Source organism: Moschus berezovskii, chromosome 24 (genome assembly GCF_049115385.1).
Source record: "Moschus berezovskii isolate FMDL1 chromosome 24, NW_MosBer_1.0, whole genome shotgun sequence".
Classification (NCBI taxonomy): domain Eukaryota; kingdom Metazoa; phylum Chordata; class Mammalia; order Artiodactyla; family Moschidae; genus Moschus; species Moschus berezovskii.
Genome location: NC_142483.1, coordinates 54,139,498 through 54,166,920, shown reverse-complemented (window position 1 = coordinate 54,166,920; position 27,423 = coordinate 54,139,498). Strand labels below are relative to the sequence as shown.

Genomic DNA, 27,423 nt, shown 5'->3' with positions numbered 1-27,423 from the left:
AAAGGATATATAGGAGTTGTATGTACTAGCCTTGCAATTTTTTGTAAATTATTTAAAAATAAAAAGTTTAAGTAATTAAAATTACAATGCTGGGACTTAATCACTGGCGGTCCACTGGTTAGGACTTGGCGCTCCCACTGCTGGGACGGGTGTGCTCTGTGGTCGTTGGGAACTAAGATCCCTGAAAGTCGAGTGGTGCGGCCAAAAATTTAAATAATAATAAAATAACAGGACTGCCTTTAACATTCCATCCACATCTTTTGATGCACACATACAAGTTTCTCGAGTGTATTCTGAAGCGTGGAATCGCAGTCATAAGGTGTGTGCATCCTGATTTGCTCAATAGTTTACAAAGTGCCACCGAATCCTTATTAATTTTATATATGCACCGTCTCTTTCTCTCACTGAAATGTAAGGTCGTTCGCGGTCATCAAAATGTAGGCCGTGGACCCGAAGCATTCCCCTCACTAGTGTGCTAGTTAGAACTGCAAACCTTCAGATCCCCATCTCAGCCAGATTTGGTGAAAGAAAAACTCTGGAGTCACTTGTGAATCTGCGTTTTTCAAAAGTCCTCTAAATGATTCTAAAGTCTAAGCAGCGCTGATCCATCAGGGCCGCGTCTGGCTTCCAGACCGCCTTCTCTAAAGGAGCGATCAGTGGAGCCGGGTATCAAATGTTAGACGCGCAGAAACTAGAGGGCAGCGCGCCTCCCTAGGTCACCCTCCCCGTGCGGGCAGCTTCGCCCGGACCCCCCGGCTGGGTGGGGAGGGGCGGCCGGACGGGGCGGGCCTGAGGCTGGCGTCTCCGCCTCTTCAGCGTTCGGCTCCCTTTTCCTTTCCTTCTTTCTCCTCTCTTTCCTTCCTTCCGCCTGGAGCGATGGAGCCGGGGCGCCGGGCGGCCGCGGCGCTGCTGGCGCTGCTATGTGCGGTATGCGCGCTGCACTCGGGGCGCGCCCAGTACGAGCGCTACAGCTTCCGCAGCTTCCCGCGGGACGAGCTGATGCCGCTCGAGTCGGCCTACCGGCACGCACTGGACCAGTACAGCAGCGAGCACTGGGCGGAGAGCGTGGGCTACTTGGAGATCAGCCTGCGGCTGCACCGCCTGCTACGGGACAGCGAGGCCTTCTGCCACCGCAACTGCAGCGCGGCGCCGCAGCCCGAGCCCGCCGCCGGCCTCGCGCGCTACCCGGAGTTGCGCCTCTTCGGGGGCCTGCTGCGCCGCGCGCACTGCCTCAAACGCTGCAAGCAGGGCCTGCCGGCCTTCCGCCAGTCGCAGCCCAGCCGCGAAGTACTGGCGGACTTCCAGCGCCGAGAGCCCTACAAATTCCTGCAGTTCGCCTACTTCAAGGCAAGTCCGCTCGCCCCGCCCTACGCCTAGGCCACGCCCCCGCGCCGAGCCCAGGCCACGCCCCTAGGCCCGCCCCTAGACCCCTGCCTGGTGCCTGCCTCCTGGGCCCCGTCCCACCGCCCTTTCTTGACCTGGTTCTCGCACTCGGCGTCGCTAAGGGAGGCCTTCAAATCCTCTTCCCCGTATTCTATTTCATAGATAAAGATGAAAAACACTTTTCTTGAAAGGTGGTTCCGAGGCAGAGGATGTATATATAACGACTAGCACAGTGTTAACTTGAAGACAGACTTCTGTTTTTAGTTCAGTCGCTCAGTCGTGTCCGACTCTTTGCGACCACATGAATCACAGCACGCCAGGCCTCCCTGTCCATCACCAACTCCCGGAGTTCACTCAAACTCATGTCCATCGAGTCGGTGATGCCATCCAGCCATCTCATTCTCTGTCGTCCCCTTCTCCTCCCGCCCCCAACCTTTCCCAGCATCAGAGTCTCTTCCAGTGAGTCAACTCATCGCATGAGGTGGCCAAAGTATTGGAGTTTCAGCTTTAGCATCAGTCCTGTTTTTAGTAAATACCATCAAAATCCCTTTTCTCAAGTGAGTAGGGCGGAAGAGGACCTGCGGGGCCGGCCAGTCTCTTTTAAAAAGGAACTTAAAAGGTCAGGGCTCCTTGGAAGGACACTTCCCTGCTTGGAGGAGGAGAACCTGAGCTCCGGGCTGGCGCTCTCCGCTGGCTTTCATCTACCGTGTGACGCGGTTGTCTTCTTCCTCTTTGTGACCGCTTGCATTCCGCCTGTGATTGCTGGCTAAAAATAGCCACAAATTGCAGTTGTCTACAGTCTAGGTCCTTACACGGGGGACCCCGAAGTTTTAAGAATGGGCTGAATTCCCTGTTAACTGAATAAAAAGGCTTTAGTTTGGCGGGTCGTCAATGGGTTTTGCCAAGAGAGCCCTCTTAAAGCTGTTTCCACTTTATTGGAAGACGATTTGGTAAACTCTGTGTCTTTGGGCTGCAAGATCTGCTTTTCATATTTCTTTGAAACGGGTCCACGTGTATGTTGCATTCATAGGGGCCATAAAATAGCACAAAACCCTAAATAGGAGAAAAACTGGGTTATTTCTATGCCTGCTACAGATGTATATAAAGTATCAGATTTGTGAATGTTTGTCCTAGCAAAAAAAAAAAAAAAAACAGTTTTAAAATAGACCGGGGATGAGATTAATACATTTCAGGAACTCAGAAATGATGGCTGGCTCATACAAGCACTATATTTTTACGCTGAAAAAGACTCATTTAATCCTCTTTTTTGTAGAGCTTTTGTCACATACAGTCTGAGCCAAATTTGAGTCACATAATCAAGGGGGAGACGTTTTATTTTTAAACCTGGAGAATAATGGAAGCTCTGATGTCTTTAAAATACGGATGAGTGTGAAACGAGGCAAAAGGGGAGGAACAGTTAATTCAGGGTGACCGGAAGGCAGGGGTTTCGTCCATCGTGGCATCCGCAAAGGCTAGGAAATTCATAACTTCTCTTCAAAACCCTTTACAGGTCTTGTGACAATCACTTACTTAAAGTCAGTAAAGGGAATTCCACGGCGGTCAGGTGGTTAGGGCTATGCGCTTCCACAGGGGTCTAGGGGGTTGGGGGGAGGGAGGGGCCGGGGGCGGGGGGGGGGCAGGGAGACAGTCCCACTCCTGGACACTAGAGGGCATTCCTCAGACATCAGCACGGACATCTGGAAGTCTGTCCTTAGCACCACCACCCGCCACTCCAGGGCAGGCTCTGCCATTATCTCCAAATGACTAGGCTCGCGTTTCTGAGTAGTTTCTGCCCAGGCTGTTTGCTGCCCTTTGATTTTCAGAGATCCAGACCGTGCCAAATATCCCTCTCCCCAAATAGAATTCCCTAATTCCTGCCCCCGAGGGTGCCTCTGGATTGGCTGAAGGAGTCTCCCTGCACATGTATGGGTCCCCCCTCCCTCCCCCAGGTCGTGCTGTGATTTCGGGGCATGGAGGGGCCATGACATCCATGGTGGGGGAAGGGGCCCTCTGTTTGCTGCTCGCGTGTCCACACAGGGAGGTGTCCCGATCCCTTTCTGCGAGCCTTTTCACTCACCTCATGGCACCTCCTTCTTCCCTGAAGACTTCTGGGCTCTGCCTGCAGGTACCAAACCTGAGGATCAAGGGCCACAGACCTTGCTGCCCCTGCAGACCCCAAGGAGGGAGTTTTTTCTAGCCTAGAGGATTCCTCTTCCTCCTCCTTGGTGGTTTTTTTTTTTTTTTTTTTTGGCCATGTGGCATGGCATACTGGATCTTAGTTCCCCAACCAGGGATTGAACCCATATCCGCTGCAGTGGAACCTCGGATCCGGAACCGACGGAAATCCTTCCTCTGTCTTTTTCCAGGCCAGTCAGCTTCTTCCTGCAGTTCCCTCTCTCGAATTCCTCTTCTTCACATACTTGCCAAGTTCTCTAAGGAGTACAAGGGATTTGGTCATACTTCTGTGTCCTGACCTCCCCTGAGGCAGTGAGACTCAGAATCAGCTGATCACCACCGAATAGGGAGAAAAGAAAGAAGGGAAAAGAGAGGGAAACATGAATTAATTTCATGGAAATATTATGTAGTCGTGATGTGCTGTCCAAGTCACTGGTACTTAGCGAGTCCTGCCTTGTCCTAGGAACTCTGCCAGCTGCCAGGAATGCAGAAGACAGGATGACACAAAAGAGGCTTGTGGTCCAGTGGTTAAGACTCCTCACTCCCAATATACAGAGCCTGGGTTTGATCCCTGGTTAGGAAACTAGACCCCACATGCTGCAACTAAGACCCACCACAGACAAATACATTAATTAAATACATATATATACTTATATACCCTGATAAATATATACCTTGATAATTCAGCTGGTGAAGAATCTGCCTGTAATGCAGGAGACCCCGGTTCAATTCCTGGGTTGGGAACTTCCCTTGGAGAAGGGATAGGCTACCCACTCCAGTATTCTTGGGCTTCCCTGGTGGTTCAGCTGGTAAAGAATCCTCCTGCAAGGCGGGAGACCTGGGTTCAATCCTTGGGTTGGAAAGATACCAGTATTCTGGCCTGGAGAATTCCATGGACTGTATAGTCCATGGGGTCACCAGGAGTCACACATGACTGAGTGATTCACTTTTACTTTCATATGTGTATATATATATATATATATATAAGAGTCTCTTGATTGAGGTCGTGGGGAAAGGGAGGACTCACTTGCATGTATAGGCAGGGATCTAACTTCCAACCCCTCAAGACTCACTTCCTAGAACAGCACCTGTCCTGTAGAGGCTCTCAACAAATATTTGCTGAGTGAATGGATGAGTGAATGAGGAGGTGGTGGGGGTCCTCGGTAAGATGAAAGAGGTTCTGTGAGAAACCCAGGAAAATACTGATCTATCCGTCAAGGTTCTGGTAGAAAAGATGTGATATAGTCATACAGGGTAACTGGAGGAATACTTATGAATAAGGCGGTTACTTACAAAAGTTGGTGACAGTGGGGTGTGACCCACCTCCCAGGCCAGAAGGGGTAACGTGGATGGAGAGAGACTAGATGGAGAGACCCTCCACTGAGAAGGGCTGTGACCATCAATTAAGGGAGCAACCTTGCAGGGAAGGAGCCAGGACGAAAACAGCCCAGCCTTATTCTCTTCCCTTTCTTCAGTCTCCTGTTGGGCACCTGTTGGGGCTGAACCCACTGAAAGCTGGAGGGCAAGGGAGTCCACAGGGACAGCCCGTACACCAGCCTTCTGGGCAGGGCAGGGTGGAGATGGAAGAGTAGATCGGGGCAGGCACAGAGGGTACATCGGCTCACCCACAGGGAATGAACGCTCATGCCGAGTGGCTGGACCAGGTATGCTGGGCCTTGGAAATCACTGAGCCCTTAGCTGGAAACACTGTGTAGAAACACAAAATTGCCTAAGGACTGAACAGACATTCTTGTTTTACAGAAATCACGCTTACCACCCACTGAGTAGCACTTGTCTCTCCTCTCTGGACTTTAGGCAAATAATCTTCCGAAAGCCATTGCAGCTGCTCACACCTTTCTACTGAAGCATCCTGATGACGAGATGATGAAGAGAAACATGGCTTATTACAAGAGCCTGCCCGATGCCGAGGACTACATTAAAGACTTGGAAACCAAGTCGTACGAGGTACATTGGGGTTTTTACACAGTGGTTAGTGGCAGTGTGGATTTTTGAAGACGTGTATCTTAGTGAAAAGCTATTGACACTGAAGGACTGATAGTGGTTTTTGATGACATTTAATGAGTATTATGACAACAGAAATGACTGCCTTGGGATTTCCCTGGTGGTCTAGTGGTTAAGACCTCTTGCTGCTAACGCAGGGGGTGCAGGTTTAATCCCTGGCCAGGGAACTGGATTCCACATGCTGTGGGGTATGGCCAAAAATTAAAAAAAGAAGAAAAAATGATTGCCTTTTTAACACCAAGTTGATCCATTTAAGAATGTAATTTTACTTTGCATGGTGATTTTAAAGTCACTTTTTTTCCTTTAAATGCTACATTTTAGAAATATGGTCATTTCATCATTCAGTTTTAAGACGGTATAAAAATGGGTCTTGGAAATCATCTGAAAATGACTAAGAACAGAAGAAACAGGAAATAGGTCTTCGTCTTTAATGAAACTAGGAAACATGTATTTTTATACATACACACAGCATCTCTCTCAAGATGGAAGGGGAATATAGGTCCTAGGAGGACAGACTCAACAGATTACAGGATATTTAAGTCTGTGCATCTGCAGAGGGGATTCTGATGAGCATGAGTGAGGGCAGTGAGAAGAGGAAGAGTCCAGGACACTTACTGCTGGCTGGGCCTGTCGAGTTTGGGCTCCAGGGGTGTGGGTGCCAGTGGAGCAGAAGCAGGGCTTGAAAGCAGAGGGACGGGTTGGAAGGACCCATGGGAGCTGTTAGAGCCTCAGGTCTGACTCTAGGGTTTCCCATCGGTGACCAGACTGCAGGCTCACTTTTTTGCCAGTGGTGACCCTCAAACATCGTGGGCAAAGTCTCTTTTCTGGAGCCCATCTGGTTTCCAGGGAAGAATTCCCCAGCCTTCTGTAGCGCTGGCGGAGTGTCTGAGAGCCAGTCTGGGGAGAGGGATGGCGGTCTCTCGGCTGAGTTGGAGACCTCACCTATTCCTGGGTTTCAGCCCATACCTCAGCTTGACTGCTGTGCCCGCTCCCTGGCCCCTCAGCCTTTATGGGTAGAATCTCTAGAACAGACCACCAGTCTCTGAGGAGGAGTGGCTTTGGAAGTTGTGGTCCCTTAGGGGAGCAGATGGCTGCTGGCGGGGGAACCCAGGTTCCAACAGCTAGGTTCAGACACTCAGCCCAGTGTTCCATCCCCCACCTCGTGCCAGCCTCCGTGGTCCCTGGTACCTGCAGGTGTCTATGGGTTGTGTAGCTCACCTCCCCTGAGGACCCTCCTCTCTGATCATTTGGCTTTCTGTCTTTCCAAAAGTTGTTGAAATCTCTTGTCTGCTGCTTGCTCCTTTCCTGATCTCCAGTAAGAAGAATTGATCCCTTTTTACTTTCTTCCCTGTTATTGTTCATTGGGTTTGGGGAAAAGAGATGTGTGCGTGTGGCCCTCGCACTGTGCTTAGGGGCATCCTCTCTCTGTAGAGCTTTCTTTGTTTTCTTTTCTGTTTTATGTATTTGGCTGCGTCGGGATCTTTTGTTGTAGCTCGCAGGCTCTGGGGCATGCAGGCTCAGTAGTTGTGGCCCGCAGACTTAGTTGCTCTGAGGCATGTGGGATCTTAGTTCCCTGACCAGGGGTGGAACCCATGTCCCCTGCATTGGAAGGCAGATTCTTAACCACTGGACCACCAGGGAAGTCCCTCTGCAGGGCTTTCTTTCTGCTGCCACCCTGCCATTTCTGCAGAGCCAGCGGTCTGGTGTTTCTGCTTCCCCTGCCCTGCCCCCCACTCCCCTTCCCCCCAACCCCTATCCATCTCCAGGCAGAGCTTCAGTTCTTTGCCTGTCGTGCTTCCAGGGGATGCTGCCTGCCCAGGAAGTATAAGGAGATCCACCTTCCTAACCTTAGACTTTAAGTTGGGTGAAAATTCCAGGTCCCAGGGGTGACCCTCAAATACCCCCTGTCCAGAGCAGCTGAAAACAAAACTCCCAATGGAGAGCCACATGTATATTTCAAGACCTGTCCTGGCCCCTCCGAGTTAGCAGCTTTCTGCATGTGTCCAAGATCTCTACTTATTTCTGGTGAAGCTGAAGCTGCTTCCTCAGCCCTAGTTATTCCTGGTACCTGGTAGAGGCAACAGGTAGCAGGAATTCCTTGATGTTTCCACTGGCTGGCATGTGGCTGCCCTACGCAGGAACTTGTGCAGACATGTGGAAACTCCTAGTTTATACTTTGCTGTTAGGGTAAGGGGTGTCTGACAGTTGCTTTAGCTTATATTTTTTCCTAGAACCGATTTTTAAAATCAGCTTTATGGAGGTATAATTTATTTAAAACTAATCTTCTAATTTTAAATGTATAATTTGATGAGTTTTGACAAACGTGTGCAGTCATACAACTACCACCACAATCATACAGACATTCTCTTCTCCCCTAAAAAGTTCCTCCGTAAAAAAAAAAAAAAAAATTGTTTTGAATTTCTCTCATACCCCTTTGCAGTCGTGCCTTTGCCCCTGACCCCTGGCAGCCACTGCTCTGGTTTCTGTCCCTGGTGTTTTCCTTTTTTTCCTTGATTCAAACTCGATTTTATTATCAAGTATCTGCTAGTTTTTGAGTTAAATAAAATAACTGTAGCACTGTGAACAAGGTAGAAAAATCTTGATGTAGGTAAGTCACTGACCGCCTTCCTAGCTGGGGAGAAGTTGCCGTGCAGCACAGGGAACCCAGTCTGGCGCTCTGTGATGACCTGGGTGGGTGGAATGCAGAAGGGAGGGAGGCTAGAGAGGGAGGGGCTGTGTGTATAATTATGGACGAGTTGCCTTATTGCATGGCAGAAACCGGCACAACATTGTAAAAAAAAACCTTTTTTTAATTAAAAAAAAAAAAGGAAGTGAGCATGGTTTGTCCGGAGTTAATGAGAGTCAAGCTTCATGATAATCTGATTCCTTTTGGGAGGACAAGTCTGTCTCTCTTCATGTCTGGACCTTCCTTGACTTCTCTCTATTTTCCAGAGCCTGTTGTTTTGTTTTTGATTGATTTACAACGTGTCAGGTGGACAAAAGAGTGATTCAGTTATACATACGTGTACATATATATATATATATATATATATATATACATGTATACATATATATGTTCAGATTCTTTTCTGTTATAGCTTATTACAAAATACTGAGTATAGTTCTCTGTGCTCTACAGTAGATCCTTGTTTATCCATTTTATATTTTATAAGATCTTATGGAAAAACCCAAATGAACTTTTTGCCCAACCCAATAGATACTAATATGTAACTGTTAACCCCAAATTCCCTGTATATCCCTCCTGGTCCCTTTCCCCCTTGGTAACCATAAGTTTGTTTCTCTGTCTGTGATTCTATTTCTGTTTTGTGTATGAACTCATTTGTATCATTTTTTTAGATTCCACATGTAAGTGGTATCATATGACATTTGTCTTTCTCTGACTTCATTCAGCATGATAATCTCCAGGTCCATCGACGTTGCTGCAAGTGACATTATTTCATTCTTTTTCATATATGTATAAATGTACCACGTCTTTATCCATTCATCTGTTGATGGACATTTAGGTTGCCTCCATGGGTCTTGATTATTGTAAACAGTGCTGTTATGAGCATAGTGGTGTATGTATCTTTTGGAACTAGTCTTCATTTTTTTTGAACGCATGTCCAGGAGTGGGATGGCAGGATCATATGGTAGCTCTATTTTTAGTTTCTTAAGGAACCTCCATACATCGTACTGCTCTCCATGGTGGCTGCCCCAATCGACATCCCTCCCTTTTCTCCACACCCTCTCCAGCGTTTGTTATGTGTCGACTTTCCGATGATTGCAGAGCCTGTTCATCCGAGCTGTGCGGGCGTACAATGGCGAGAACTGGAGGACATGCATCACCGACATGGAGCTGGCCCTCCCCGACTTCTTCAAGGCCTTCTATGAGTGTCTCGCTGCCTGCGAGGGCTCCCGGGAGATCAGGGACTTCAAGGATTTCTATCTTTCTGTCGCAGGTCAGTAGTGGGTTGTATCCTCGACATAAAGGACACAGCTGCCCCTGCAAGTTCTACATGCCTTCTAGGGGATTCGGGTGGCCTCTGAGGAACTTTGAGCTTAAATGAGAGTGGGTTAACTGGGGTGGCTGACACAGACGTGGATTAGCCTCTGACTTGGCTGGAGCTTCTAGAGGAACACTGAGTATGGTGTCCAGACACAGGCCTGTGGAGAAGGTCTGTTTCATCAGTCCTACTCGACTGCAGATTCCTACAGACTTGCAGAAAAATAAAATTGAGCCCCAAAGCATCTCACACCTCAGCTTAGGGAGATAACTTTGATTATGGCAATTTTTCAGCATGCAGAGCCTGCATGCTCGATCACTAAGTCATGTCTGACTCTTTGTGACTCCTTCCACTGTAGCCTGCCAGGCTCCTCTGTCTGTGGAAATTCCCAGGCAAGAATACTGGAGTGGGTAGCCATTTCCTTCTCCAAGAATGAAGAGTATAATTAGTGATCACTAAGGCAACTTTGGTGGCTCAGACGGTAAAGAATCTGCCTGCAATGTAGGAGACCCAGATTCGATCCCCGGGTCAGACAGATCCCCTGGAGAATGAAATGGCAACCCACTCCAGTACTCTTGCCTGGAGAATTCCAGGGGCAAAGGAGCCTGGCGGTCTACAGTCCATGGGGTCACAAAGAGTCAGACACGACTGAGTGACTAACACATATACACAAGGTAACTTTTGGGAAAAAAGAAAACATTTTCTGATGATAAAATAATGCATGCTTATTTTAAGAAGTTTGGAAAGCACAAGAAAAAGTGAAGAAAGAAAATTGAAGACTTTCCTGGTGGTCCAATGGTTAAGACACTGAGCTTCCCCTGCAGGAGGCACCGGTTCAATTCTGATCCTGATCAAGGAACTAAGATCCTGCATTCCTTCAGGCTTGGCCAAAAAAAGAAAATTGAAAACACATAAACAGCCCTAGGGATTTTCTTTAACCATTAGTGGGCAGCAGTGCTCCAGAGAATAGGAAATGGCCAAGAGATGTCTCTAAGTGGTTTGGGAACACAGACCCTCAAACTGCCCCTTGCAGGAAGGGGTCCCAGGTCAGATAAGTCTGGAATGGGTCTGAGGGTCGTCTGCTCTTTTATGGTTATTGAGTCCAGGATGGTGGTTTGTTGTTGTTGTTTTTAGTAAATTTTTGCTTGTGAAACTCTTTTTCTACAGAGTACCTTTATTTTTCTTAACAAACGTTTTTATTATGGAATATTTCAAACACATACAAAATATAGAAGAGCGTGAAGAAAGCCCACCTACCCATGACTCAGCCTCGCTATTGTCAACTCATGGCAGAGTGTCATCTGAAAACTGCCCCCTTCCCTCTCACGTTATTTTAAAGCGAATCCCGGGTGTTCCCTCATGTCATTTGTCATCTTTCAATGATACCTCTAAAAGATAAGAACTCTTTTTTTTAACATAACCACCAAACTATTATACCTAAAAGAATTGTAACAACAATTCCTTGATCTCGTCATCAAATATCCAGTGTCCCAGTCATCTTAGAAATGGCATAAAGATGCGTGTGTCCCTTAAATTTATTATTTGTTGGTTTGAATCAGGTTCAAAATAAAGTCCGCACATTGCACTTGGTTAGTCTCTTAATCTTTCACATTGCTGTGTGGCCATCATCACCATCCATCTGCAGAACTTTTTCATCTTCTCAGACTGAAACTCTGTACCCGTTAAACACTAGTTCCCAGGACGTCCGCAGTGGTCCAATGGTTAGGACTCAGCATTTTTCACTGCTGAGGGCACAGGTTCAATCCCTGGTCAGGAAACAAGACTCCTGGCTTGGCAAAAAAAAAATTGAGGTATAGTTAATTTGCAATGTTGCGTTAGTTTCAAATGTACAGCAAAGTGATTCAGTTATACATATACACACATTTTTTTTCAGATATAATTTCCATTATAGGTTATTGCAAGACATTGGGCAGAGTTCCTTGTGCCATGTAATACAGTGCGTGGTGTGCCTGCTCAGGCATGTCTGACTGTCTGTGACCCCGTGGACTGTAGCCTGCCAGGCTACTCTGTCCATGGGATTCTCCAGGCAAGAATACTGGCGTGGGTTGCCATTCCTTTCTCCTGGGGCTCTTCCCGACCCAGGGATCAAACCCTCATTTCTTGCCTCTCCTGCACTGACAGGCGGGTTCTTCCCCAGCTGAGCCCCTGGGGAAGCCCCCCTATATATACAGCAGGTCTCTGTTGTTTGCCTGTTCTGTCCATGGCAGTGTGGATCTCTTAATCCCAAGCTCCTAGTTTTTTCCCCCACCTCCCAAGTCCAGTGCTTCTTGTCCTCAGGGGAAGGCTGACTGTGCTGACCCAGGTGTTCTGACTGTGGTCTCACCTCTTAACCTGTGAAATAGTGTCTCCCCTGAGGGGGTTACCCTGGATTAATACTTAATCTCAAACTTTATTTTGATAATTAATATAAGCACATACTTTAGCATGTGAAAGACAAAGGGATATAGTGTGAAAAACGTCTCTTGCTTTCTCAGTTAGGTCCTGACTAGAAAGAGAAGTGCTTTCCAGTTCCCCAATATAATTACTGTTGAAATTAATCATCCAAGGACAGATGCTTCCAGACTAGGACAACTTGCTGTCCATCAGATTCTCTATTCTCCACCCCCTCACCCCTGACTATGCACTGATTTAGCACAGTATTGAGAATTCTTGCTTGAATCTTTTTTTCCTTATAAAGGTTATGTGAATATAAAATCACTTTCCCCTTTATTTTTGTGCCTGCTTCTTTCATACAGAATACATACCTTACATTACACACTATTCTATTTTATGCTTTTTCCACTCAACAGTATATCCTAACTAGTTCGTAGAGATTGTGTCATTCTTCTCATTACTGCTGAGTACTCCGTTGAGGGTCGGGGGAGGAGTGTGCTACCATCTGGTAGACATTTGGGCTGCTCCAGGCTTTCACTTGGGCTTCCCTGGTGGCTCAGCTGGTAAAGAATCCGCCTACAATGCGGGAAACCTGGGTTCGATCCCTGGGTTGGGAAGATCCCCTAGAGAAGGAAAAGGCTACCCACTCCAGTATTCTGGCCTGGAGAATTCCATGGACTGTATAGCCCATGTGGTCGCAAAGTGTCGGATGTGACTGAGCGACTTTCACTTTCTTTCAGTCTTTTGCTATTACATCTACACTGTACTGGGGAATTTTAGTGGGTTTTGTTTTTGTTGTTGTTTGCTAAGTATGGAAATGTGTTTGCAAAGTCAGCATCAGTGGGATTGATGGTTCAGGGTGAATGTTTCAGTAAATTATTTGGTATTTTTAGGTAGAATTTTGTATTCCTACCAACCAGGGAGAGTGCCTACTCCTCCACAGTCTTGCTGGCAAAATGTGTACCATCATGCTGGACTCTGAAAGGAGGAGAGGGAAGGGCTGAGGACCACGCTGGATTTAGGGACCAGTTCCAGAAGTAGTATCCATCAGTTGTTAACTGTCCACATTTCATTGGCTCAGTTAGTCATATGGACCCAGCTGACCTGCAAAGGTGGCTGGGAAATGTAGTCTTTCACATCTTTCTATGTGGCTGTATTTAGGTCTGCCTGCCTGGTGGGCTTCCGTCTATGGGGTCACACAGAGTCGGACACGACTGAAGTGACTTAGCAGCAGCAGCAGCGGCTCTCTTTTAAAACCTGTGTGGATTCTGTTGTTTGTATGTACCATAACTTCCTAATCACCATCCTGCTGATTGGCATTTGGGTTACTTTCAGGTTTGTTTGCTTATGTGTGCCCAAGTCTACAGAAAATTTTCCCAGAAGGAGACTACTGGATTAGAGAATATGTGTATTTTAAACTTTGATAAATTTTGTCAAATTGTTCTCCAAAAAAATTGTTCCTTTTTTGCTCCTACCCACAAAATATGAGATTGTGAATCTCCCTAACTCTGGGTGTTGTCAACTTTTAAACATTTTGCCAATTTAATAGCTTACATTATTTTAGGATTTCTTAATTACAAATAAGGTTAAGATCTTTTCACAATGTTTCTTAGCCCCTTTTATAATTTCTGTTAGCATCCTTTTGGCTATTTTTATAGTGAGCCTTTGTCCTTTTCCTATTGATTTAGCATGTTTCATGTATTAAAGAGTTTAGCCCTTTATCATAAGTGGCGCAAATATTTTACTTTTATCATTTTATCGTGATCATTTTTGCCTTAATTGTTTTTGGGGGTGGGGCAGAAGTGACATAAAGAAAGTAATCAATGTACTGCCTGAAAATCTGTGTGTTCTTTCAGATCATTATGTGGAGGTCCTGGAATGCAAAATACAGTGTGAGGAGAACCTCACTCCTGTCATAGGAGGATATCCGGTGGAGAAATTTGTGGCTACCATGTATCATTATTTGCAGTTCGCTTATTATAAATGTAAGTACTCATCTTCTAGACAATCTGGGCAAGGTACTAAGACTCAGCTTCTGCCTCAGTGGAGAGTACTAACCTTGTAAGATTGTCTTGAGGATTAAATCAGTTGGTAGACGTGGAATGCTTACGGAATTCACGCACTGACAGGGCAAACTCTATATAACTGGTGTTTTTATTAATCTTTTTTTTTTTTGACCTCTCCAAGCAGCTTGCAGGATCCTAGTTCCCGAACCAGGAATGGAACACCCTGTAGTGGAAATGTGAAGTCTTAACCACTGGACTGCAAGGGAACCTTTTAGGAATTCCCAACGGCTTCCCTAATGTCTCAGTGGTAAAGAATTTGTCTGTGATACAGGAGGTGCAAGAGATGCAGTTTCTATCCCTGAGTGGGAAAGAGTCCCTGGAGGAGGAAATGGCCACCCACTCCAGTATTTTTGCCTGGAAAATCCCATGGACTTAGAGGAGCCTAGCGGGCTACGGTCCGTGGGGTTGCAGAAGAGTTGGACACAACTGAGCGATTAAACCCCCACCACTATATATATCATTATTTCCCTTCCTCCACACCATTGACCTTTTCATACTCTTAACCCTAAGATCATTGCAGGTGATCCTGCTTTGAACTTGGAGTTTCTCAATTAGAACCTTCCAGGTGGACAGAGGGCTCACATGGGAGAGAAAGAAAGGAATTCAGACTTCAAAGCCCCAATTTCCTGCCTTCCCTTCTTTCCCTGTAACCAAGATTGCCGGGGCCACTTGCTTGAGCAGCGTGTGCCCTGGCGGTTCAGTGATGAGCGTGGGAAGTCACTAGGGTCATTTGCTATAGGGAAGACTCTGCTCTCCTGATGACATATCTGGTCCGGGGGCAGGAGTCTGACTAGCTTCCCCCAGGCTGTCTTTCAAACTCAGGGGTGCCTGGTCATGGGGCCTCAGAGGTGTCCTTGAGGACTGACAGGTGACTTTGGCTTTCACAGCCCTCCTCCCCCGCTGTGAACATCTTGTTCTTTGTGGAGTTCCCTCTGCCCACAGCAGACACCTGCCCACCTACCTGTTAATCCCACCTCATCTCCTCTCCAGGACACACCAGAGGCCTTGCCTGCTGAAGGTCAAAAAGGGGAAAAAAAGAGAAAAATTTTGCTTCATTCTCTCTCTCTTTCTCTATTTTAACTAAAAAATTTAAACTTTTGCTGCTAATCAAGATGATTCCTTTGTTCCTGAAAAGTCTCTGATACTGACATTTATACCATGTTTTTCTGAGGAAGGTAACTGGCCTCTCTCAGCAGTGAACCTGATCTTCAGCAACCTGAACACCATCTAAATGTGCAATGAAATGGCCCGAAATGGCCCTTGGTTGGGACATTTCTGAGATCAGCAGGAGGCCAAGGAGTGTTTTAAAGAGGCGTCTTTCTTGTGTCCCCTTTCATGGAGGGAAGGGTGAGTTTATTTGCCACTGACAGCCTGGCGTGAATCCGGTAAAGGATTCTTTAGTGGAGAGGACAAGAGTCTGCCTCTATATAATGTATGGACACGCTTCCCTACCGGGCAGCACCAAGCTCACAGCATGATCCAGCAAATATTTGTTGACTGCATCCAAGTGTGGAGGGGCGGTCTTCTACCGGACAATGTCTTTGCTTATGAAGAGCCTTCTTTTAAAAAATAAGTACCTGGTTTAAGGTAAATGTTTTTTTTCCTAAAAAGGCTTGTAGTATAGGTTTAGTGCAATAAACTAAACATCACAGAGATATACAGAAAAAACATCAAGCACATCACCCATTCTAATCTCCCTGCTTCTTCTCACGTGACCCCAGATTTAACTACTGGCTTATATTTATCCACACTTGGAAAGATCTTAATTAGAATTACAGAAAATTATGTATTTTTTTTTTCACTTCTGAAAATTGAAAAACATATTAGGAAGGATGGTATAATAAACTAGGGGTGCGTCCTAAGTTGCTTCAGTTGTGTCTGACTCTTTGTGACCCTATGAACTGTAGCCTGCCAGGCTCCTCTGTCCATGGGATTCTCAAGCAAAATTCTGGAGTGGGTTGCCATGCCCTCCCCCAGGGATCTTCCTGACCCAGGGATCAAACCTGGTATTATCTCTCCTGCATTGGCAGGTAGGTTCTTTACCAGGGAAGCCCAATGGACTAGGGGTGACTATCACCCAATTCAAGCATTTATCAACACATTGCCGATCTTGGGTTCAGTTTCTACATGTTCTGTTGGATGAAAATACAGCTGGTATTTTTGTTTCATTTTCATGAGAGGCTGTGCCAGCACTTCACTGAGCTAATTGTGATGGACATTGAAACTTGGATCTTCCAACCACTGAGCAGGCTGGGTTCAGTGGCAGCATGCCAGAACACTGGAGTTCAGCACTGTACTGGACACGTCCACGCTATGGCAACTCACTGGTCACTCCTCTGAAACCTTTACTTGCTTTAAAAACCACCAGGCATATCAGAAATTGACATAATTGACATAATAGCTAAAAAACACAAGATTTTCAGCACTTATTGCTGCTCTGCAAGAAGTCTTTGTTTTTGGAAATACAAATAAGCACTGTGAGTGAAATGTAACTCTTAAAATTGGCTTCTTGAAAGTCAGTCCTGTTTTGAATTCTTTTTCCAAGACCTACACCAGGACATTTCTTGAGGGCAGATGTCATTTCCAGCCCCACAGACTTGTTAATAGCAAGTGTCCATGTGTGTGTGTTAGTAGCTCAGTCGTGTCTGACTCTTTGCAACCACATGGACTGTAGCCCATCGGATTCCTCTGTCCATAGAATTCTCCAGGCAAGAATACTGGAGTGGGTTGCCATTCCCTTCCCCAGCAGATCTTCCCAACCCAGGAATCGAACCCCAGTGTCCTGCCTTGCAGGCTGATTTTGTATCCTCTGAGCCACCAGGGAAGCCCACGAAGTGTCCATAAGCAAGGGTTTTAAAGTTGTAGTTATGGAAAGTGACCACAAGGTGGCAGCACTTCTTCACACCAAGGTCTGGTTACCTGGGCAGCCAGAGCCTTAAACCAGTGTTCCTGGGTTGTCAAGTGTTCCAGAGGTGGGACAACTAATTGCAGGAGGCTGGAGTCCAGGAACCAGCCACCAGGACACGTGGAGACTTCTTCAAGCTCTGCCAGCTCAGCGGGTCCACCAATCTTTGGGTGCACTGGACCTGGAACAGCTTTTCAAAGGGCTGGCTGAATCTGGATTTTGGTCCCATCTAGGGTAGACTTCGCACCAGAGGTCCAAAGGGCTCTTTGGCTCCTCCTCCCCAGCTCCTTCAGCCCCATGAGAATTCAACCTTGAGACCAAAGCCTGCTTAGGCCCCAGGGATGTGACTCCAGCCCAGGGCCCCAAGGTCTGAGGGGAATGTGGTAAGCACGGCTTTTTTTAGACTTACAGTGTTGTGTTTTAGCTGTATAGCAACTTGATTCAGTTATGCACGCATACGGGTGTACTGTTTTTCAAATCCTTTTTCCGTATGAGTTGTTACAGAACGTTGGGCTTCTGTGTACTCTACAGTAGGTCCTTTTTGTGTATCTGTTAATCCCAACACCCTAATTCATCACTACCACCCTAATTTCTTCTTTGGGAATCATAAACGTTTGTTTTTTAATTCTGTGAGTCTCTTTGTGTTGCACAAATTAATTCATTTGTATGAATTTTTAGATTTTGACTGTAAGCCATCTCATATGATGTTTGTCTTTCTCAGTTAGACTTGCTTCTCTAGTTTGATCATGTCTATCCATCCATGTGGCTACCAGTGGCACCATTTCACCCTTTTTTATGGCTGAGTAATATTCCATTGTACACATGTGCCACATCTTTTTCTGTTCACCTGTTGATGGACGCTGCACTGACTTCGATGCCTTGAGTGTTGTAAGCAGTGCTGCACTGAACGTTGGGGGGCATGTGTCTTTTGAAATTTAGTTTTCTCATATTATACTCCCAGGAGTGGCGTGGATCCTTTTCCCTGCTTTATTTTCAGTTTTGAAAGAACCTCCACACTGTTCTCCAGAGTGCTGGTTACCACTTTACATTCCCAGCAACAGATTAGGAGGGTTCCCTTTGCTCCACCCCGTCTCCACATTTGCTGTTTATAGATGTTTTGCTGATGGCCATTCTGACTGGTGTGAGCTGTTACCTTCTTGCAGTTCTGATTTGCATTTTTTACATAATAGCTTTGTGGAGCACTTTTACCACTGTTTTTTTTTTTTTTTTTTTTCGTTTTAAACAGTGTGATTGAAATTTACATCTTCAAATTGACTTCTTAAAAGTTGGCCCTATTTGAATTTTTTTTCCTGACCTTCCCTGGGGCATTTCTTGAAGGCAGGTGTTATTTCCAGACCTGCAGGATTTTTGAAGGCAAGTTCAGTTCAGTTGCTCAGTCATGTCCGATTGTTTGTGACTTCACGGACTACAGCACGCCAGGCTTCCCTGTCTATCACCAACTTCCGGAGCTTGCTCAAACTCATGTCCATCAAGTCGGTGATGCCATCCAACCATCTCGTCCTCTGTCATCCCCTTCTCTTCCTGCCTTCAGTCTTTCCCAGCATCAGGGTCTTTTCCAATGAGTCAGTTCTTTGCATCAGGTGGCCAAAGGATTGGAGCTTCAGCTTCAGCATCAGTCCTTCCAATGAATATTCAGGGTGGATTTCCTTTAGGATTGACTGGTTTGATCTCCTTGCAGTCCAAGGGACTCTCAAGAGTCTTCTCCAATACCACAGTTCAAAAGCATCAATTCTTCGGCACTCAGCTTTCTTTATGGTTCAACTCTCACATCCATACATGACTACTGGAAAAACCATAGCTTTGACTTGACAGACCTTTGTCAGCAAAATAGTGTCTCTGCTTTTTAATATGCTGTCTAAGTTGGTCATAGCTTTTCTTCCAAGGAGCAAGTGTCTTTTAATTTCATGGCTGTAGTCACCATCTGCAGTGATTTTGGAACCCCCCAGAATAAAGTCTTTCACTGTTTCCATTGTTTCCCTATCTGTTTGCCATGAAATGATGGGACTGGATGCCATGATCTTAGTTTTTTGAATGTTGAGATTTAAGCCAGCTTTTTCACTCTCCTCTTTCACTTTCATCAAGAGGCTCTTTAGTTCCTCTTCGCTTTCTGCCATAAGGGTGGTGTCATCTGTATATCTGAGGTTATTGATATTTCTCCCGGCAATCTTGATTCCAGCTTGTGCTTCATCCAGCCCGGCATTTCGCATGATGTACTCTTCATATAAGTTAAATAAGCAGGGTGACAATATACAGCCTTGATGTACTCTTTTCCCAATTTGGAACCAGTCCGTTTTTCCATGTCTGGTTCTAACTGTTGCTTCTCAACCTGCATACAGATTTCTCAGGAGGCAGTTCAGGTGGTTTGGTATTCCCATCTCTTGAAGAATTTCCCACAGTTTCTTGTGATTCATACAATCAAAGGCTTTGGCATAGTCCATGAAGCAGAAGTAGATGTTTTTCTGGAACTCTCTTGTTTTTTCTGTGATCCAATGGATGTTGGCAATTTGATCTTTGGTTCCTTTGCCTTTTCTAAATCCAGCTTGAATATCTGGAAATTCTTGGTTCACGTACTGTTGAAGCCTGGCTTGGAGAATTTTGACTATTACTTTGCTAGCATGTGAAATGAGTGCAAATGAGTGGTAGTTTGAACATTCTTGGCGTTGCCTTTCTTTGGGACTGGAATGAAAACTGACCTTTTCCAGTCCTATGGCCACTGCTGAGATTTCCAGATTTGCTAGTGTATTGAGTGCAGCACTTTCACAGCATCATCTTTTAGGATTTGAAGTAGCTTAACTGGAATTTCATCACTTCCAGTAGCTTTGTTAAAGAGGAGAGTGAAAAGTTTGGCTTGAAGCTCAACATTCAGAAAACAAAGATCATGGCATCTGGTCCCATCACTTCATAGGAAATAGATGGGCAAACAGTGGAAACTGTCAGACTTTATTTTTTTGGGCTCCAAAATCACTGCAGATTCTGATTGCAGCCAGGAAATTAAAAGACGTTTACTCCTTGGAAGGAAAGTTATGACCAACCTAGATAGCATATTAAAAAGCAGAGACATTACCTTGCCAACCAAGGTCCGTCTAGTCAAGGCAATGGTTTTTCCCGTGGTCATGTATGGATGTGAGAGTTGGACTGTGAAGAAAGCTGATCGCCGAAGAATTGATGCTTTTGAACTGTGGTGCTGGAGAAGACTGTTGCAAGGAGATCCAACCAGTCCATTCTAAAGGAGATCAATCCTGGGTGTTCATTGGAAGGACTGATGCTAAAGCTGAAACTCCAATCCTTTGGCCACCTCATGCGACGAGCTGATTCACTGGAAAAGACTCTGATGCTAGGAGGGATTGGGGGTGGGAGGAGACAGGGACGACAGAGAATGAGATGGCTGGATGGCATCACCGACTTGATGGACATGAGTTTGAGTGAACTCCGGGAGTTGGTGATGGACAGGGAGGCCTGGCGTGCTATGATTCATGGGGTCACAAAGAGTCGGACACGACTGAGCAACTGAACTGAACTGAACTGATGCCCACTTGACTTAAAGCCCACTTGACTTAACAGTGTGCATAAAAGCCTGTTTTAAAGTTGTAGTAATGGGAAAAGACCACAAGGAGGCAGCACCACTTCATGTGCAGGTCTGGTCACCTGGGCAGACAGAGCATCGGGAAAATCAGATCTTGGGCTGTCAAGGAGAATGTTGTTTGAGGTGTCCAGCAAATTGGTTCAGTGATGCGCGCACATAGATGTATTGTGTTTTGGATCCTTTTCCCTTATGGGTTGTTAGAGTGTTTCACAGTTCCCTGTGCTGTACAGTAGGTCCTTTTTTATTTTCTATATTATGTATATGAGAGTGTATCTGTTAATCCTAACCTCCTACTTCATCCCTCCCACTCAAATTTCCCCTTATAGAATCATACATTGGTTCTGAAACTGTGAGTTTCTTTGTGTCACATAAATTATTTGTATCAGTTTTTGGGTTCCAACTGTAAGTGATCTCATACAATATTTGTCTTTCTCGGTCCGAGTTGCTTCACTTAGTATGATCGTGTCTAGGTCCATCCAGGTGGCTGCCAAAGGCATCATTTCATCCTTTCTTATGGTGAGTAGTATTCCCTTGTATACGTGGACCACATCGTTTTCTGTTCATCTAACAATGGGCACTGTTATGGCTTCCATTCCTGGGTGTTGTAAGCAGTACTGCGCCAAATGTTGGGATGCACATGTTTTTGAAATTCCATTTTCTCCACTTGTACAGGAGTGGGGTGGCCAAATCATATGCCCACTCTATTTTTATTCAGTAGTTTTGAAAGACTTCACCATGTTCTCCGGAGTTCCTAGAGATATAAATTCACAAGAATATTGCAGGAGGGTTTCCTTTGCTCCACCCTGTCTCCAAATTTACTGTTTGTAGACATTTTCCTGATGACCATTCTGACTGGTGCAAGTTAATACCTCCTTGTAGTTCTGATTGACATTTGTCTAGTAATAGCCATTTAGAGCATCTTTTTCATACTTTGTTTCAAACAATGTGAGTGGAATTTACATTTTGAAGCAGGCTTCTTGAAAGTAAACCTTGTTTTGACTTTTTTTCCCCGTGATCTACCTCAGGGCATTTCTTGAGGGCAGGTGTCATTTGCAGCCCCGCAGGGTTATTGAAGGAGAATTGTCCATAAACCTTGGTTTTAAAGTTGCTTCCCTGGGGGCTCAGAGGGTAAAGCATCTGCCTGCAGTGTGGGAGACCCGGGTTTGATCCCTGGGTTGGGAAGATCCCCTGGAGAAGGAAATGGCAACCCACTCCAGTATTCTTGCTTGGAGAATCCCATGGACAGAGCTGCCTGGTAGGCTATAGTCCATGGGGTCGCAAAGAGTTGGACACGACTGAGCGACTTCACACAGGAACAAGAAACAGCCACCAGGCAGCAGCACTTCCTCACACCTAGGTCTGATCACCTGGGCAGCCAAAACCTCAGGAAAGTCAGTCAATTCCTGGCTTGTCAAGGGAGCAGAAGATGCCAGGAGAAATGCCCAGGGGCCTGTGTCTCATTCCTTTACCCCCTTTTTCCCACGGACAAATCCCAGCCCCTGCAAAAACCACTCTGCTGAGGGTGATGTCGTCCGAGGTTGGTGCTGAATTCCCTCACCAGGACACGTCCAGGAGACCTGCTGGCTTTTGGAAGCTCTTCCAGCCTGAGGGCCCACCAGTCTTTGGATGCTCTGGGCTTCATGTAGCTTCTGAAGGGCCTGCCTGCATCTGGAGATTGTGCTCCTATCCAGAGGGGACCGGCCCTTACAGGTCCAAGGGGCTCTGCTTTGATGGCAGATAGTCCCCAGCTCCCTCAGCCCCATGAGAGTCCAGTCTTGAGACCCAAGCCTCTCAGGGTGCAAGGATGTGACACCAGCCTGGGTCCCCATGACCTGGGGGCAGTATGGTAGGGACTGCTTTTTTTTTAAATGTAATTTTTAAAAATTTAAAATAGAACTGAAATAGAACTGATTTATACTATAGTGTTTGTTGGAGCTGTACAGCAAATTGGTTCTGTTATGCACACATATGGATGTATTGTTTTTCAGATCCTTTCCCTGCAATTTTACAGCATGTTTCATGGAATTCCCTGTGGTGTACAGTAGGTCCCTCTCGATTATCTGTTTTATGTATAAAAGAGTGCATCTGCTAATCCTAACCTCCAAATTCATCCCTTCCACCCTAATTTCCCCTTTGTGGACCATAAGTTCGTTTTCCAACTCTGTGAGTCTCTTTTTGTTGCATAAATGAATTATTTATTATTTCTAGATTCCAAATCTAAGTGATCTCGTATACTATCTGTCTTTCCCAGTCTGACTTACTTCACTTGGTATGATCATGTCTAGGTCTGTCAGTGTGGCTGCCAGTGGCATCATTTCATCTTTGTATGGCTGAGTAATAGTCTAATGTAAACATGTGGCATCTCTTCTTTTTCCGTTCATCTGTTGATGGACATTGTGGTGACTTCCATGTCTGCCTACTGCAATCAGGGCTGCACTAAGTGCTGGGGTGCACTTGTTTCTTGGAATTCTGGTTTTTCCAGTTACATGCCCAGGACTGGGGTGGCCCAATCATATGCTAGCTCTACTGTTAGTCTGTTTAATGAACTTCCACACTGTTCTCCAGAGTGCCTGATACCCAATTTACATTCATAACAACCTGGTTGGAAGATTCCCTTTGCTGCACTCTGTCTCTGCATTTGTTGTCTGTATATAGACCATTTGCTGATGGCCATGCTGATGGGTGTGGGGTGATTCCTCCTTGCATTTTTGATTTGCATTTCTCTAATAGTGGGGTGATGGACAGGGAGGCCTGGCGTGCTGTGATTCATGGGGTCGCAAAGAGTCGGACACGACTGAGCAACTGAACTAAACTGACCTGAATAGTGGTCATATGGATATATGTCACATACATATAATAGTAGTCATGAGTCTGAGCAAGCTCCAGTTGATGATGGATAGGGAAGTCTGACATGCCGCAGTCCATGGGGTTGCAAAGACTCAGACACGACTGAGTGACTGAACTGAACTGAGTCATATGGAGCAGCTTTTCCATTACTTTTTAAAAAACAGTATGAATGAAATTTACCTTTTGAAGTTGGCTTTCTGAAAGTTGGCCCCGTGTTGAATATTTTTCATAGCCTACTGCAGTGCATTTCTTGAAGGCAGGCGTCATTTCCAGTCCCTGCAGGGTTGGCAAACAGGAAGTGTCCTTAAGTGGGGGTTTTAAAGGTGTAGTTATGGAAAGGCCACAAGGCGGCAGCACTACTTCACACCAGATCTGGTTACCTGGGCAGACAGAGCCTTAGGGAAGTCCTGTTCCTGGGTTGTCAAGGAGAGGGAAATGTGCCAGAAGAAAACGCCCAGGGTCCAGTGTCTCATTCCTTCTTCCCTTTCCCTTTCCCCCCATCGAGAAATCTCAGCACCTGGAAAACCACTCTGCTGAGGGAGCACCTCCTCCACAGGTGGGGAGCACCTTCTCAGGAAGGAGGGTGGAGGAGGGAACCCAGCACCAGGACAGGAGGAGGGGAGACCAGGTGACTTTACGAAGCTCTTCTAACCCAGGAGGATCCACAGATCTTTGGGTGCCCTGGGCTTCTTGTGGCTTTTTGTGGGCCTGCCTGGCTCTGGAGATTGTGGTCCCAACAAGAGGGGAGCGGGCAGTACAGCTCCAAGGGGGGCTCATTTGCTTGCACATCCTCCGTCAGACCCGTGAGAGTTGAGCCTCCAGACGCAGGCCTGCTCAGGACCCAGGGGTGTGACACCAGCCCAGGTCACTGTGGCCTGACGGGGACTGATTAGTTACTTCTGCCTTGGCCTCTGTGTACCGAGGAACTTCTGTCATTTTCACAAATGGATTCCACTTTTCCCTGGAGATCCTGTCTACGGCCTGTTCACCCCTGAGTTGTTTTTTTTTCCGTCATTGCAGGCGTTCCGTCGGAGGGGCTCGGAGAGGGGGCTAGTTGGTGATCTTTTTCTCCTGGAAGCTGTTCTTCACCGGGGAACTGTTCCTCTCCTGAGAGGCTGGCTGACTTCCTGTTCCTCTTTTCTCTCTTCCGCCCACAGTGAACGACCTAAAGAACGCGGCGCCCTGTGCGGTCAGCTACCTGCTCTTTGACCAGAGCGACAAGGTCATGCAGCAGAACCTGGTGTACTATCAGTACCACAGGGACAAGTGGGCGCTGACGGACGAGCATTTCCAGCCCAGACCGGTGAGCGCCGGCGCTCCGGGCCTCGCGTTTCCGCCCTAGTCTTTATCCCACTTCCGGGAGACAGCCTGGCGCCTTTCAGTGCGGGCCAGTTCAGTCGCTCAGTCGTGTCCGACTCTCTGCGACCCCATGAACCACAGCACGCCAGGCCTCCCTGTCCATCACCAACTCCCGGAGTTCACTCAAACTCATGTCCACAGAGTCGGTGATGCCATCCAGCCATCTCATTCTCTGTCGTCCCCGTCTCCTCCCACCCCCAATCCTTCCAGCATCAGAGTCTTTTCCAGTGAGTCAACTCGTCGCATGAGGTGGCCAAAGTATTGCAGTTTCAGCTTTAGCATCAGTCCTTCCAATGAACACCCAGGACTGATCTCCTTTAGGATGGACTGGTTGGATCTCCTTGCAGTCCAAGGGACTCTCGAGTCTTCTCCAGCACCACAGTTCAAAAGCATGAGAAGGGCTATTTCAGAAACAAGGGGATCTCAACTTGCTTCTGTCGCTTTTTTGTCTTTTAACACTTTACCCCTTTATTCTCTTTTCTAAATCCGCAAACTCTCCTGAAATTTCAAGCATTACAGAAACATGTCAGTCAGGAATTGACACTGCCTCTTGATTTTATGTTTTCTCTGCCTCATGCTGTGGTAAAGCTGTATGTTTGCCGTATATGCAGCATGTAGTTATTTTTACAAAAATGGGATCCTGCATACTGTTTTACAACTTTGATTTTTTTCTGAGAATTTCATCATGAATGGTTCCCTTGTTACTCTCATACCATTTTTTTTTTCGTAATTAACAATTCCATGGCAGGGTTGTTTATGGATGGATCATCATTTCATTCTTTTGACGCACACACACAGTTTTGCACGTGTTCAGGGAAACTTGTGTATTATTTATCACTTTCAGAGTATCTTTTCTCACGTGCCCTTAAGTTGTATTTTCATTGAGGTTTGTGCTGGCTGTCCTGGTTTGTTGTACATACATCTTCCTTCAGCCTCACTGTTAGACACACACACATTCATTTCTCTTTCATTCACCCGGGATTGGCCACTGTTTTTCAAATTGAGATATAATTCATATAGTTGAAAGTTCATGCATTTGAAGTGCACAATTCAGAGGTTTTCGTGTATTCACAGCGCTGCATGGCTGTTACCACTATTTAATTTTGCATATTTTCGTCATCCCCTCACCAGAGAAACCCCAACTCCTTGTTCCCTCTGCACCCCAGTTTTCCTGTTAAATGGTTGGTTGTATACACTGTTCTCTGTTTGTGTCTGAACAGGAAGCAGTCCAGTTCTTTAACGTGACCATGCTCCAGAAAGAGCTGTATGACTTTGCTAAGGAAAATCTCATGGATGACGATGAGGTGAGCTTTCATGTTTAGCACACGACTGACTGAGAGAAAATATTCCTCACATCTTTGTTAAAAATCACTGGGAGACCCTGTCATTCCTGAAATGAAATCCAGAAGAGGCCTTGGGAAACACGGTTTCTGTGAGTGTTTTAACACGTCAGTGGACTGACCTGGGCAAGAAGGGCTTCTAGGAAACCCAGGCTGAAGCACCACGTTTCCTGGCAGAGTTGGGAGCCATCCTCTAGTCACCCATCACAGGAGCCGTCCAGGCATCGTTTTTGTCTTATTTATTTGTTTAGTTACTTATTTGAGGCTGTGCTGGATCTTCGTTGCTGTGTAGGTTCTCTAGTTGTGGTGAGTGGGCTTCTTACTGTGCTGGGTTCTCTTGTATCGGAGCATGGGCTCTAGGACAAGTGGTCTCAGTAGTGGAGGCCCTGGGCCTCTGGAGCACAGGCTTCATAGTTGTGGCCCATGGGCTTAGTTGTTCCGTGACATGTGGGATCTTCCTGGATCAGGGATCAAACCCATGTCTCCTGCGTTAGCAGGCGGATTCTTTACCACTGAGCCACCAGGGAAGCTCCCAGGCATCTTTTTTTTTTTTTTTTTAATTTTATATTGGAATACTGTTGCTTTACAGTGTTGTGTTAGTTTCTGCTATACAGCAAAGTGAATCAGCCATATGTATACATATATCCTCTCTTTTTTGGATTTCCTGCCCATTTAGGTCACCAGAGAGCATTGAGTTCCCTGTGCTATGCAGTTGGTTCTCATTAGTTATCTATTTTTATACATAGTATGAATAGTGTATATATGTCAGTCTCCACCTCCCAATTCCTCCCACCTCACCCTTTCCCCCTTGGTATCCGTGCAGTTTGTTCTCTGTGCCTGTGTCTCTATTTCTGCTTTGCAAATAGGTTCATCTGTATCATTTTTTAGATTCCACATACATGAATTAATATATATTTGTTTCTTTCTTTCTGACTTACTTAGTATGACAATCTCTACGTCCATTCATGTCTCTGCAAATGGCATAATTGCATTCCTTTTTGTGTCTGAGCAATAAGTTCATTTTTTAACTTTATAAAAACAGTGAATATTCAATTACTCAGCACTCTGAAGACTCTGGAAACCCACGTCCCAATCTTTCTGTCAGTTTTGTGTGTGTGTGTGTGTGTGTCTTTTTATGAGTTAAGCATTTTATCCTTCTCTGGGATTTTCTTGAAATTCCTGATGAAGTCTTACTCAGCTGATTCCTTTAGTGATGGAGACTTTGCTGGTTTGGGGGCAGTCATTCTGTGTTGGGGCAGTCTAGTCACAGAAAAGCCATCATTGGGGTTAGCGTTTGGGCTTCCCAGGTGGCTCAGTGGGTAGA

The 27,423-nt window shown here is 46.1% G+C and overlaps 1 protein-coding gene across 1 annotated transcript in view; it reads left to right on the top strand.

Annotated features, from left to right (window-relative positions):
- Positions 1-745: 745 nt before the first annotated feature.
- The window catches only part of CRTAP (cartilage associated protein), a 37,447-nt gene continuing 10,769 nt past the window's right edge, over positions 746-27,423 (top strand). The window contains exons 1-6 of the mRNA XM_055414734.2: positions 746-1,347; positions 5,374-5,523; positions 9,368-9,539; positions 13,835-13,963; positions 24,558-24,703; positions 25,980-26,063. Coding sequence (XP_055270709.1) covers positions 877-1,347; positions 5,374-5,523; positions 9,368-9,539; positions 13,835-13,963; positions 24,558-24,703; positions 25,980-26,063 — 1,152 coding nt within the window. The 5' untranslated portion in view covers positions 746-876. The remainder of the gene's footprint in view (positions 1,348-5,373; positions 5,524-9,367; positions 9,540-13,834; positions 13,964-24,557; positions 24,704-25,979; positions 26,064-27,423) is intronic.